The sequence below is a fragment of the Cyclospora cayetanensis genome, unplaced genomic scaffold (assembly GCF_002999335.1).
Source record: "Cyclospora cayetanensis isolate NF1_C8 unplaced genomic scaffold, CcayRef3 CcayRef3_contig_49, whole genome shotgun sequence".
Taxonomy (NCBI): domain Eukaryota; phylum Apicomplexa; class Conoidasida; order Eucoccidiorida; family Eimeriidae; genus Cyclospora; species Cyclospora cayetanensis.
The window spans coordinates 143,019-154,223 of record NW_020312469.1 but is presented as its reverse complement, the minus strand read 5'-3'; the positions used below and the strand labels follow the sequence as shown (position 1 = coordinate 154,223).

The window sequence follows — 11,205 nt, the reverse complement described above, 5'->3', positions numbered from 1 at the left end:
CGGCAGAGCTGCCAGCATCCGTGCAAAAGTCTTTTGTGAACGGAGGGGCCTTCTCCTCTCTCCTCCAGCGTCTCCTGCTCATGCCCACCCCCCCCCCTCCTACAAGTGGCGTGCTTGGAGAAAAAAGGAGCACTTTCACCGACAGCGGAAGCAACAGCGAAGGCTTGAGTGTGACATACTTCCTTTCTCAAGGACGTGCGGCAGCTGCGTTTCATTTGCTGCTCGCAAGTCGAAGCGTTTGCCTCTCTGGCTGTCGAAGCTGCAGCAGCGCGCGCAGCAGTGCAGCCTTGAGTGCCTCTGCAGAGGCGAAGCTGCTGCTCCACTTGAGTCACGAAGAGAAGGATTTGCTGCAGCAAACGGCCATGCAAGTCGCCCTTTGCAACTTGCTCGATGAAGGCGTTGTCTCTGCATGCCTCCTCTTCCTGGAGCTCTGCGGGATCGACGCCACGCTGCTCAGAGTAGACGCTCAATCTGCGCGCCGCATTTATGTGTATCAGCAGCAGCAGCAGCTGCTGCAGCAGCAGCTGCTGCAGGAAGATGACGCGGCTGCAGCAGCAGAGGCAAGCACGTCTGCGAAGGTGCCGACAGCGCCAACAACTGATGCTGCAGCTGCGGTGGTCATACAGCTGTTTCGAGATTTTCCACGTTCCTTGTCTAAGAGCAGCAGCGGCAGCGGCATTTCTTCTCCCCCCCTGCTGTCTGCTCTTAGGCTGCTGGAAGAAGCCACATGGACTCTAAGTGCTCCTCCCCAAAAGTCAACAGTCGCAGGCAATGCGGCGATAACTGCGACTGCGATGAAGGGTCAGGCAGCCAATCCGTGGCATCTCGTTGCGCATTTCTGCAGGTGAGCGGTCGGCTGCGATGTCTCCTTCTTCGCTGCTTTTGACGCGTCTGCGACAGTTTGCAGCAACCAACAGTTTGCGCACAAGGCAATCACCAGATACACTTGCAGAAGCAGCCACATGCATGTTCGTAGGATGGCGTGTCGTCATGCGTCACGATGCTTTTAGTGATGCTTATGGTGATGCCTATGGTGATGCCTATGGTGATGGCGATGCTGCGTGTATGGATGATGGTGGTGATGCTGCGTGTATGGATGATGGTGGTGATGCTGCGTGTATGGATGATGGTGATGCTGCATGTGTTGATGCTGCTTATGGTTCTGCTGCTTGTGATGATGCTGGTGCTGCTTATGGTTCTGCTGCTTGTGATGATGCTGGGGCTGCGTGTGATAATGCTGCTTGTGATGATGATGCTGCGTGTGATGCTGATGATGCTGCTACTGGTTCTGCTGCTTGTGATGTTGATGCTGCTACGCGGCTTGAACGTTGCAGAGCTCACGAGCTCCCCCATTCTTTGACTTTGCTGCACGAGTTGGCACGGAAGGGAGATTGGCTGTCTGTCTTGCACGAGGCTGAACTGCAGCGCTGCCCTCAAGACACCTTACGGGGTGTAATCGACGGGTATGAGACACGTTGTGAAAAAGGCATTGCACTTTTTTGGCATAAAAACACCTGAAGTCTACTGAGAGGGAGACAGCGCGCACACTCAGCAAGCACCCTGAATAAGGGATCCTTGTTTTGCTGCTGTTGGTTTGCTGTTGTTTTGCTGTTGTTTCGCTGTTGTTGCTGTTGTTTTGCTGTTGTTTTGCTGTTTTGTTGTTGCTGCTGTTGTTTTGTTGTTGCTGCTGTTGTTTTGTTGTTGCTGCTGTTGTTTTGCTGTTGCTGCTGTTGTTTTGCTGCTGTTGCTGTTGTTTTGCTGCTGTTGCTGTTGTTTTGCTGTTGTTGCTGTTGCTGCTGTTGTTTTGCTGTTGCTGCTGTTGTGTGTCTGTGTGTTACGCCTTCGCTGTGAGCTCTTGATGTTCGTCGCAACTGCATGCATGCAGTTGCACGCGCTCCCCTTCCTGCTGCTGCATGCATGCATAAAGGCGCGCTGTGGTGCATGTGTGCGTCTTTTTTTGCATGCTTCCTCCTCAGATACTTCACGAATGCTCAGCTGAGGGGGCACTTGAAGCGCGCAATTGGTTGCAGTAACACACCAGTGACGTCTGCCATCGCTGCACAGGAGTCTTCTTCTTCGTGGGGTGTCGTGGAGCCTCTGAATCTCCTTATTGCCGTGTGTTCTTTGCACGCAGGCTACTGCTGCTATTGCTGCTGCTGCTGCTGCTGCTATTGCTGCTGCTGCTGCTGTTTTTGTGCTGTTGAGTGGAGGGGGTTCCCTCTTTGGCTGTAGGTTTTTCTGTCGCTCCTGTGCGTGCTGGAGTGTGTTTAGGCAAATTTTCTCAATGTGCGTTTTGCTTGCTTGCTTTCGCTTTCCCCTCTGCAGGCTCAGCAGCATCAGCCTCACCAAACTGCGCAACAAGGCATCCAGCTGCTGCGCGAGGCTTTGTGGCTACGACGACCGCGTCTTGCAGTGTATGCCAGCTGCTTCTCGGACTGCACAGTGCTTCAGTGCTTCTCGATTTGGCTAGCTTTGCAAGCTTCTCAGGTGTTGCTGCCGCAGATGCAGACTCGTGACAACACCCCGCATGCACAGGAGCTTGCTGAGCTGCTGCGCAGCTCTGGTCTGCAGCGCGTGCAGCAGCCTGGCGTCTCTTTACAGCAGTATCAGCAGCAGCAGCAGGATCAGCAGCAGCAGCAGGATCAGCAGCAGCAGCATCATCAACAGCAGCCACAAGAGGCTGCTCCGCGTATGCTGCAGCTCCTCCAGACAGACACGGCTACAGCTGCTGCTAGTGAAGCGGCGTGCGAAGAAAGCCTCGTCTTAGCAGCAACAGCAGAGACTCTCTGCGGACTAATTCTCACTTTGGCAAATGCAGGATGCTCTGCGCTGGTTCTGCGTGGCTTTGCTCTCTTCGATCCCAATAGTCCTCTTGTGGATTTTCTACAATTCTTCAGGTTCGTCAGTCTACACCCCCGAGCTGCACTTCTCTGAGCCTCCCTAAAGCCGCCTACGCTCAACACAATATCTCTCCTCCGTCGCGCAGCCTCTTTTAGTGACCAAGCCTTTATAAAACAGCCCCCCAAAAAGCGGCAATCTTTTCCACTCGCCGCATGCATAGGCTCAGGGGAAGCTGTTTTATGCCACTCCCGTGCACCCCCTCCCATGGGAGCTTTATTGCCCCTCCGCAAAGCCTCTCTCTTTCCATCCCTCTTCGCTTTGTGCATCTAGTATCCAGATCAACAAACGCAAAAAATATATGCATTTCCATCTCCCTACAGATACACATACATAAGTAGGCCTCTCTGTCTCTCTCTCTCTCTTTCTGTGTGTATGTGTATGTATTATATCACTTTCTTTCTCTCTTTCCTCCTCTATATATCTACATCTATATATATAGATATATAGGCGTGTGTCCGTCCGCCTGCACATCCTGACCTCTCTACATATGTGTCTGTCTCTCCACATAGTATGCATATGCATCATATGCCTCTATGTATTTTTGCTAAGCGGCTCTAGTTTGGCCTTGTTGTGTGTTTGGTTTGCCAGAGCTTTCTCGCAAAGGCGCTTCCACACGGCGGCTGCAGCAATCCGACGATTCGTTGCGTATCGCAACAGCAGCAAGCATCAAGCCACCGATCCTTCTGCTGTAATGCTTCATGAAACTACACCAGCACAAGCACCAGCAGTCAGAGGAATGCAGGCATCACTGCCTGCTGATGGCAGTGCTTGTTCAGAAGAAACGCAACGGCCAGCGCTGGCGGGGACGGAGCACACTGCAGATGTAGTCGAAGGCGAGACTTTGCAAGGTTCAGATATTCGCCATGTTAGCAGCGAGCTGCTGCGGCTCTTGCTGCAGGCTCAAGGTGCTTGTATTCAGCAACTTTTGGAGATGTTGCATGCGACAGGGTACTCCAAAGGCTTTTGTCTCTTGCACCACGCTGCCACGATTTGTTTTGGCGGAAATCGAATGTTGCAGCAGCAGCTACAGCGCTTGCTGCAGCTGCAGCTGCAATCAAGCCTTGAGGTGTCTCCACAGGAAACACGTAGCGAGCTTGTTTTGGCGTTGTTGCAGCAGAGGAAATACGTTGCGGCTCGACATTGGGCAACACTTGCAGGTGTGTCTGGAGTTTTTTTTTGACAGACTTTGAAGCAGTCGCTGAGAGGAACAGGGGAGGGGGAGAGGCGAATGGGGGGATGTAGACGGCGGGAAGGGGGGAAATTTCTCGGTACGACGCAAGCGTCGAGACTTGCTTTTCTCCCTCCCCCCTCCCGCACTGCGTCTCAGGCTGCCCTCTGCAGGCTGCGCAGCGAGTCGCGTGGTATTTTTTCTTTAGGGTGTGCTCTGCTGCAAGCTCCTCCATGCATTTGCATGTTTGTGTACGTGTGTATTTGTTTGTGCCTTCCTCAGGTCTAGGTGCAAGTTGTCTTCAGCTCGTGGCAGTGCACGAAGTTTCCGAATGTCTGACAGGCTTGCGAGGTGGCGTCAAACGGACGCGAGGCGCCGGAGGAGCGCCTCCTGTTGAGGAGCGATTGGCTGTGTGGGCTCGATGTCTGCAGCTTTTCGAAGATCACAACTATCCTAGGGTTCTTGCTGCTGTGTTTCTGCTGACTGTGGCTTCTCAAATGGAAGCTGACATAAGCGTGACAGAGCAAACGCTCCTCCTCGCGGCAGCTCTTCGGCTTTTCGGCGATCCCCCCCGCAGATCCTCCCCCATCCACAAAACGCGGGAAGCTTTCCTCCAGCACCTCATTCAGTGTGCTCAGGGAAATTGCGCAACTTGCAGCAGCGGCAGTAGCGGCAGCAGGAGCGAGGCAGGGGGAGCAATCAGCCTTGTTGCCTGCTTGCCGCTGCAGCCTGAGGAAATGCGTTCCGTGTTTTGGATCAGACACGCAGACACTGCTGCTGACGCTGCAGCAGCCGACGAGGAGGGATTTCGCTGTTGCAGGGGCGAAGAAATGAATGGCGGGGAGCACTCTTCGGAAGGGAGGAGCAACGCAACAACGCAGAGCAGCACCGCGAGCACCGATCTTCAGGATTGCTGCAGGTGCATTGTGACTCCGCAGTTGCTGGAGCAGCTGCAGGGGAGGCTGCTGCTGCTGCTAGCGTCTCAGTCGACTGCCGCTGCCGCAGCAGCTGCCTTGACTCCTGAACTCTCTGGAGGGCAGTGGCAGTATCAGACTGCAGCGGCAGGCACTGCGTGTGCGCCCTCTGCAGCAGCGCCGCAGCTTCTCCTGCACGGGAACGCAAGATCTCTCTCAGCATGCTTTCGCAGTGGAAACATTCAGCAGCTGCTCGAGCAGCTGCAGCAACTGGTTCACCCCGAAACTCCAGCTCTGCCTCTGCACCATGTGGGAGCACCTCAGTGGCCACCCCTTCCAGACGCAGAAGACGAAGAAAATGAGCAACAACAACAGCAGCAGCAGCAGCAACAACAGCAGCAACAGCAGCGTCAACAGGTGCAGCAGAGGAGCGGCCTAAGTGGTAGCAGCGAGAGTGCATCTGCAGAGGCGAGAAGGGGGGAGATCGGTTCTCCGATTCTCTCGGCGAAGCAGCTGCTCTTGTTGCAGCTTCAAGAGGCAGTGCATAATTCTATTTCCATTGGCTGCACAAACATTGCACGAACGCTCATCAGCACTTTCGCGATAGTAGTTCAGCCCTCCTCGGCTGCCACTGTCTCTTCTGCAGCGTTAGCGGTGTCTGCCGCTGCAGAAGGAACGGAGCAGCAGCGACAGCAGCTCCTCATGTTGCAGAGTCTCTCCCAAGAAGTTCAGCTGGCAGAACTGCTGCTGCGAGTTGTGGCTTTTCCTGTGCCTCTCCGAGCGCAGCAGCAACAGCTGCTGCTGCTGCAGACGCTGTCGGCTGCCGGTGCTGCTGCATGCGCGGCAACGCGCCCCACGGAAATCCCCTTGCCGCAGCCTCACTGCGATTTGCTGCAGCTGCTGCAGGAGCATCTCGAGACTCCCTGCTGCACAGAGCTGCAGCAAGAAGGCGAGCAGCAGCAGCAGTTGCTCTCCACGCAGATGCGTCGGCAGCAACTCCAGCTCCTCTCTCAGCTGATCCATCGCTGCACGCCAGGACTGTTTGCCTTCTGCCTAGAGCTGCTAATCTTGTTTGCCGTCAGCATGGCACTCGTGGAATCCTTTGACGCCGTCTTGCAGCAGCAGCGGCAGCAGCCTCAGCAGCTCCTGCTGCGACTGCTGCTTGCTGCGGCGTTCCCCACTTCTGCCTCGCCCAAGCCGTCCCTCTGCATGCAGTTCGCCGCCAAACTTACGCGGAGCAGGCAGCTGCAGCAGGAGCAAGTCGCGGCTGCGCTTCTAGCGGCTTTCGTGGCTCACCAGCAACAGCACTGGAAGTGTGAAGCCTTGCTTCCGTCGCTGGAAGCACAGAAAAAACAGCAGCAACAGCAAATCAGAGCGGGTTGGTTCGAATGGCCTCTGCTGATTCTAAAAGAATTCCTGCAAATCTGTGAGACACCAGGCTTTGTCGGAGAGCAGGTGCTGCAGCTAATGCTGCACCTGGAGCAGCAGGAGCAGTCACAGCAGCAGCAGCAGTCACAGCAGCAGCAGCAGTCACAGCAGCAGCAGCAGCAGCAGTCACAGCAGCAGGAGCAGTCACAGCAGCAGCAGCAGTCACAGCAGCAGCAGCAGTCACAGCAGCAGCAGCAATCACAGGAGCAGCAGCAATGTCACCTGGATTTGAACCTTCTGCTGTCAGTTGTCAGTACGCCGTCTGCTGCTCCTTTGCATCTCATGCATGAGCAGCAGGTAGAACTAGCGCTTCTGGCATATTATGATCTCGAACGTGCATGCAATGGCGCAGGACTGTATCAGCTCATGCATTTGCTGCAGCAGAGGATTGACGTATACATGCGTTGCGGCAAGCCATACCTACTGCTGCGCATCCTTACGACAATCCCGCCTTCTCCTTGCCTGACCCCTGCAATGCAGTAAGTCTTCAAAAAGCGTTTGCCACAGCTTCTGCTGCCCTCTGGCTCTGCCACGCTGAGAATGTGTCTCAAGAAAGCAGCATCAGTTGGTGTGTGTGTGTATATGTGTGTATGTGTATGTCTGTGCATGTCTGTGTATGTCTGTGTGTATGTGTGTATGTCTGTGTGTCTGTGTATATGTGTAAATTCGTGTGTGTGTGTCTGTGTATATGTGTGCATGTCTGTGTATGTCTGTATGTATGTATGTCTGTGTATGTCTGTATGTCTGTGCATGTGTGTAGATGTGTGTATGTGTGTGATTCTGCATCTCTGCAGGATGCTGTTAGATGCGGGATATCTACATCACCTGCTCGCTGCATGCCGCAAAGGAATGGAGTGGCAGCAGCAGCAGCAGCAGCAGCTCCCACGGCCAAGTGATACGATTACGAATCCAGAGATGCAAGTGTGTAATTCGCTAGCCGTCGCTATCTGTCACCTGCTGCACTCCCAATACGAGCAGCAGCTGGATCACACGCTGCAGCAGCACAAGCAGCACCCCCAACGAACTTTAAAGGTCACTTTGGAGAGTCTAGTTTTGGCAAACTGTGAACTGGGATTTAAGAAAGAAGTGGGGTAAGTGCAGCGCCAACCCTTGCCGGCAGGCATGCATGCATGCATGCATGCACTGAAGCGTTTGTGCTGTCGTTGCTCGTGCTGTTGGGCGCGTAGGAAGGGGTTGTTGTTGTTGCTTGTGCTGCTTTAGGAAGGGGTTGTTGTTGTTGCTTGTGCTGCTTTAGGAAGGGGTTGTTGTTGTTGCTTGTGCTGCTTTAGGAAGGGGTTGTTGTTGTTGCTCGTGCTGCTTTAGGAAGAAGCTGTTGTTGTATTTGCTTGTGCTGCTTTAGGAAGAAGCTGTTGTTGTTGCTCATGCTGCTTTAGGAAGAAGCTGTTGTTGTAGTTGCTTGTGCTGCTCTTGCTTTTGCCGATCTCCTGCAACTGCGTGAAGCTCTCCCCACCAAGCCTGGAATCGGTGTGTGTGCAATGAAGGATTGATTTGTGCAATTGATGCTGTGTGGTGCAGGCTGTTGTTGCAGAGGGAGGCTTTTAGGTGTCTCGCGTTAGGTTTAGGGAGTGCTGCTGGATATACGGAACGAGGAGCAGATCAGCTTTCCCTAGGTTTGCAGGTGAGAACGGTGTGTATCTACGCGTCTCCTCCTCCTGCTGGTGGACAGAGACGCTCTCGTGTTTTTTTCGCGTGGCTTTTTCTGCATGCATGCTCTACGAGCGCTAGGGGATGCAGAGGGAGGTTTGTGGGACTGGCGTAGGAAGAAAGAGAAAGGCGTGTCTGTCATGTCGCAGAAAGCCTGTGCGCTGCTGTCTCGTTGCCTTCGCGTACGTGTTTAGCTTCTGCTGCATTTTTCGCTTTCACCTGTTTTGCCGTCTGTGCAAGAGCTCACACTGGGTCGTGCTGCTGTTTGCTTGTGCGGAGTGCCGCTGCAGCTGCTGTTGCAAGCTTCTGGATTCTTTCTAGAGGCGGACTGCACCCCACTGCATCTGAGTTGCTGCCGGCAGGCAGCTGTTGTTGCGCTGCAGCTGCGAGCTGTGGAGCTGCAGCTGTCTCGCCAGAGTCTGCAGCAGCAGCAGCAGCGGCGGAATAGCCGCTCGCTGCTGTCGCAGCTGTTGCAGCGCTGCAGCACCGTCCTTGAGGGGTCTCTACACCCCTTCAAGGATGCGGAAGCCTTCCTCAAGGGGGGAGGAACAGAATTCCCGCTGCTTTCGCTGCCAGATTTATCGGAGAGTCTGACTAAGAGTGACTCCTGCTCCTCGAATTCGCAGCAGCTAGCGAGCACAGAGGACGCAGCAGCAGAAGCGGCGAGCCTGAACCTCTCTAGCTGGTTCAAAACGCTGCTCTTTTCTCTGGAGGAGTCTGATCTTCAGTGGCGTTGTGGGCGCGGAGCTAGCGGAGAGGGACTAGACTACTGCTCTTCGGAAGGCGGCTCAGCTGCGTCTGCAGCGGCAGAGGCAGAAACGGCAGCTGCAGCATCGCGAGAAACGGCAGCTGCAGCGGCTGCTTCAGATGCTGTTCGGAAATCTGAGGAAGCTGCAGCAGCATCCGTAGGTTTAGATGGTCCTTACCTGCAGTTGCTGCACCTGTCCTTCTCACAGCTGTTGCTCTTCCTGGAGCTGCATCCAGACGCCGTGGTTTCTGGTCTGACTGCACAGGTATGGAGAATAGATTTTCCCGTATGTCTCTTTCATTGACAGTGGCGTCGATCCAGCTGCTCTCCCGAGGGAGGCAAGAGAGAACCGCCACGCGAAAGTGTACTCTCTATCTCCTGTCCGCGGTGCAATAAGGCGTATTCGGTGTCGCGTAGAGTAGTCGTTTCTAGAGCTCTGAACTTACTCTAAGAAAAGAAATGACGGTGTGCATCGTGTGTGGCTTCTCTACCAAGACGCATAGGGAGGAACTAGGGTCGCATAGTACGCAGTGTCAGCTGTCAATCAAAGCGTATATTAGTCAGCGCTCTAGACATTGAGTTGGCTGCAGTTATTTACTTGCATTGGCTGCTTCGGGGACGCCTTTCCCGCAGCTGTAAAGAGTGTGTTGCTTTTCTTGATTTGGAGTAAGTATGTGCTGCAGCACATCTTGGTGCGTATATACCACGTTTTCCGACGCTGCTGCTGCTGTTGCTGCTGCAGGCGTATCAGCATATTTACGGGGGAGTCGTGCAGCTCGCATGGCCGCGTGCAGTGTACAGGCAGGTGGTTCTTGGGGGGCGATTATCGTATCTTGCGCAGCTGCTTGGCAGACCGCTTGAGCAGCAGCACCAGTCGCCTTCCGCATCGGATACACAACTTCGAGGGTCACTAATGAACGCTTCGAATCCTGAGGGAGGCTCCTCTCCCAATTGGGGAGCACCTTCAAGGGAGCCTCCGCAGCAACAGCAGCAGCCGCATCTTCCTCAGGGGATATGGGGAGAGGGTCTTAGCAAGGCTGCCTTGGAAGTTCTGGTGTCTCTGCACCTCAGAGAGTTTGCATGCAGCGGTGAAAGCGATGAGCAACCAGGCTTGCGCAGCAGCAGCAGTGCTAGCCGGCGGGTTGACGGTGGTGTTGAGAGGCCTTTTACTTCTATTGCAGGAATAGAGGAGCACGACGCGGAGCTGTATACGGAGAATTTTTCCGTGGATGCTGACGCATACCTCTTGCAGCCAACAGGCGCAGCAGCAGCGGCTCGCGCGCAGTCGCAGGAAGTCTGGGAGGCTTTAAAGGCTGCAGCAGAGCGAAACCTTCTTAGGCTTCTTCAGGAGGCCTTGCCCAACATCCGCATTCGGCTCAAGGTAAGCGGCATCCATTTCATGTCACAGCTACCTAAGGGTTGGAGGGAGGTGGCAGTTTGGGGGCAGGGAAACGGCTGCCATGCGTACACCAGAAATAGCGTGAAAAGTGTTTTGTGTCTGGTTTTGCATGGGATCTGCCAGGATTCGCCTGCGTAGCCTTTCTTTCTCGAATCTATTCGTGCGCAGCTGCTGTTGCGTTCGAGTTGTGCTGCAGCTCCTTGTCTCCCTGGGACCATCCTTCAGTGCAGCAGCAGCCGAGTGCTGCCGCTTGCTGGACGATAGATGCTTGTATATGCCGCAGGGTTTCCTTTCTCGAGCGGTTCGAGACACTGGAGCGCAGGTGGCTGCAGTAGGGGGTGGACGCGATGCGCATTCAAGTGCAGACTTTATTGCTGCTGCCACTGCGCAGCACAGGACCGCGTAAACACCGGCCCACGTATACAAGGAACGTCAACGTACCCTAAAGCTTTCACTTCCAAAGAATATGTAAAACACAAAGCAGTTTGGCAGACACGAGTCTACATAGAGGGAGGAACGTTTTGGGGATGTCATGCCAGGAGCAGCAGCACTTTAAAGAGCATTTTGGGCCGTGTGAAACTGAAAAGCAACAAACCGCCTCCGAGAGGCCTAGTCTAATCATGTTGTAGCTACCTGGATGTATTTATTAATAAAAATACATATAAATAGGCGTTCTTAGTCCTAATGATCTTGCCACGTACACAGCTAAGCGGAGAAACGCTTTGCAAACTAGCACCTGCAGAGAGGCTACATCTGACCTAGAGGCGGCTGATCTGTATGCGGCGTCATGCAACTGGACTGCTACGTCATGTACTATTGTGGATCCTGATGAGGCGAACGAGTTTTCGATGGATTAAAGCCAATCCTATTTGGAAGTGAAGTGTCCACAACGAGCAAAGTGGCTCGTCAGCGTCCCCTCTCCACACCAAACAAACGAATTGTTCAAACCGAAAAGCGCATTTTCTCTAATCGGTTGTTCCTG

The 11,205-nt window shown here is 54.1% G+C and overlaps 2 protein-coding genes across 2 annotated transcripts; both read left to right on the top strand.

The window, feature by feature from the left end:
* Window positions 1-3,592: 3,592 nt before the first annotated feature.
* Window positions 3,593-6,894, top strand: LOC113146667. Its single transcript, XM_026334726.1, has 4 exons — window positions 3,593-4,058; window positions 4,352-5,445; window positions 5,494-6,512; window positions 6,666-6,894. Exons 1-4 carry the CDS (start codon window positions 3,593-3,595, stop codon window positions 6,892-6,894), a joined length of 2,808 nt encoding a protein of 935 aa, XP_026190511.1.
* Window positions 6,895-7,247: 353 nt separating this feature from the next.
* On the top strand, window positions 7,248-11,080 carry LOC34621433. Its single transcript, XM_026334725.1, has 7 exons — window positions 7,248-7,303; window positions 7,948-8,050; window positions 8,367-9,110; window positions 9,257-9,347; window positions 9,496-10,205; window positions 10,420-10,625; window positions 10,903-11,080. The coding sequence occupies exons 1-7, from the start codon at window positions 7,248-7,250 to the stop codon at window positions 11,078-11,080; spliced, it is 2,088 nt and encodes a 695-aa protein (XP_026190510.1).
* Window positions 11,081-11,205: the final 125 nt, after the last annotated feature.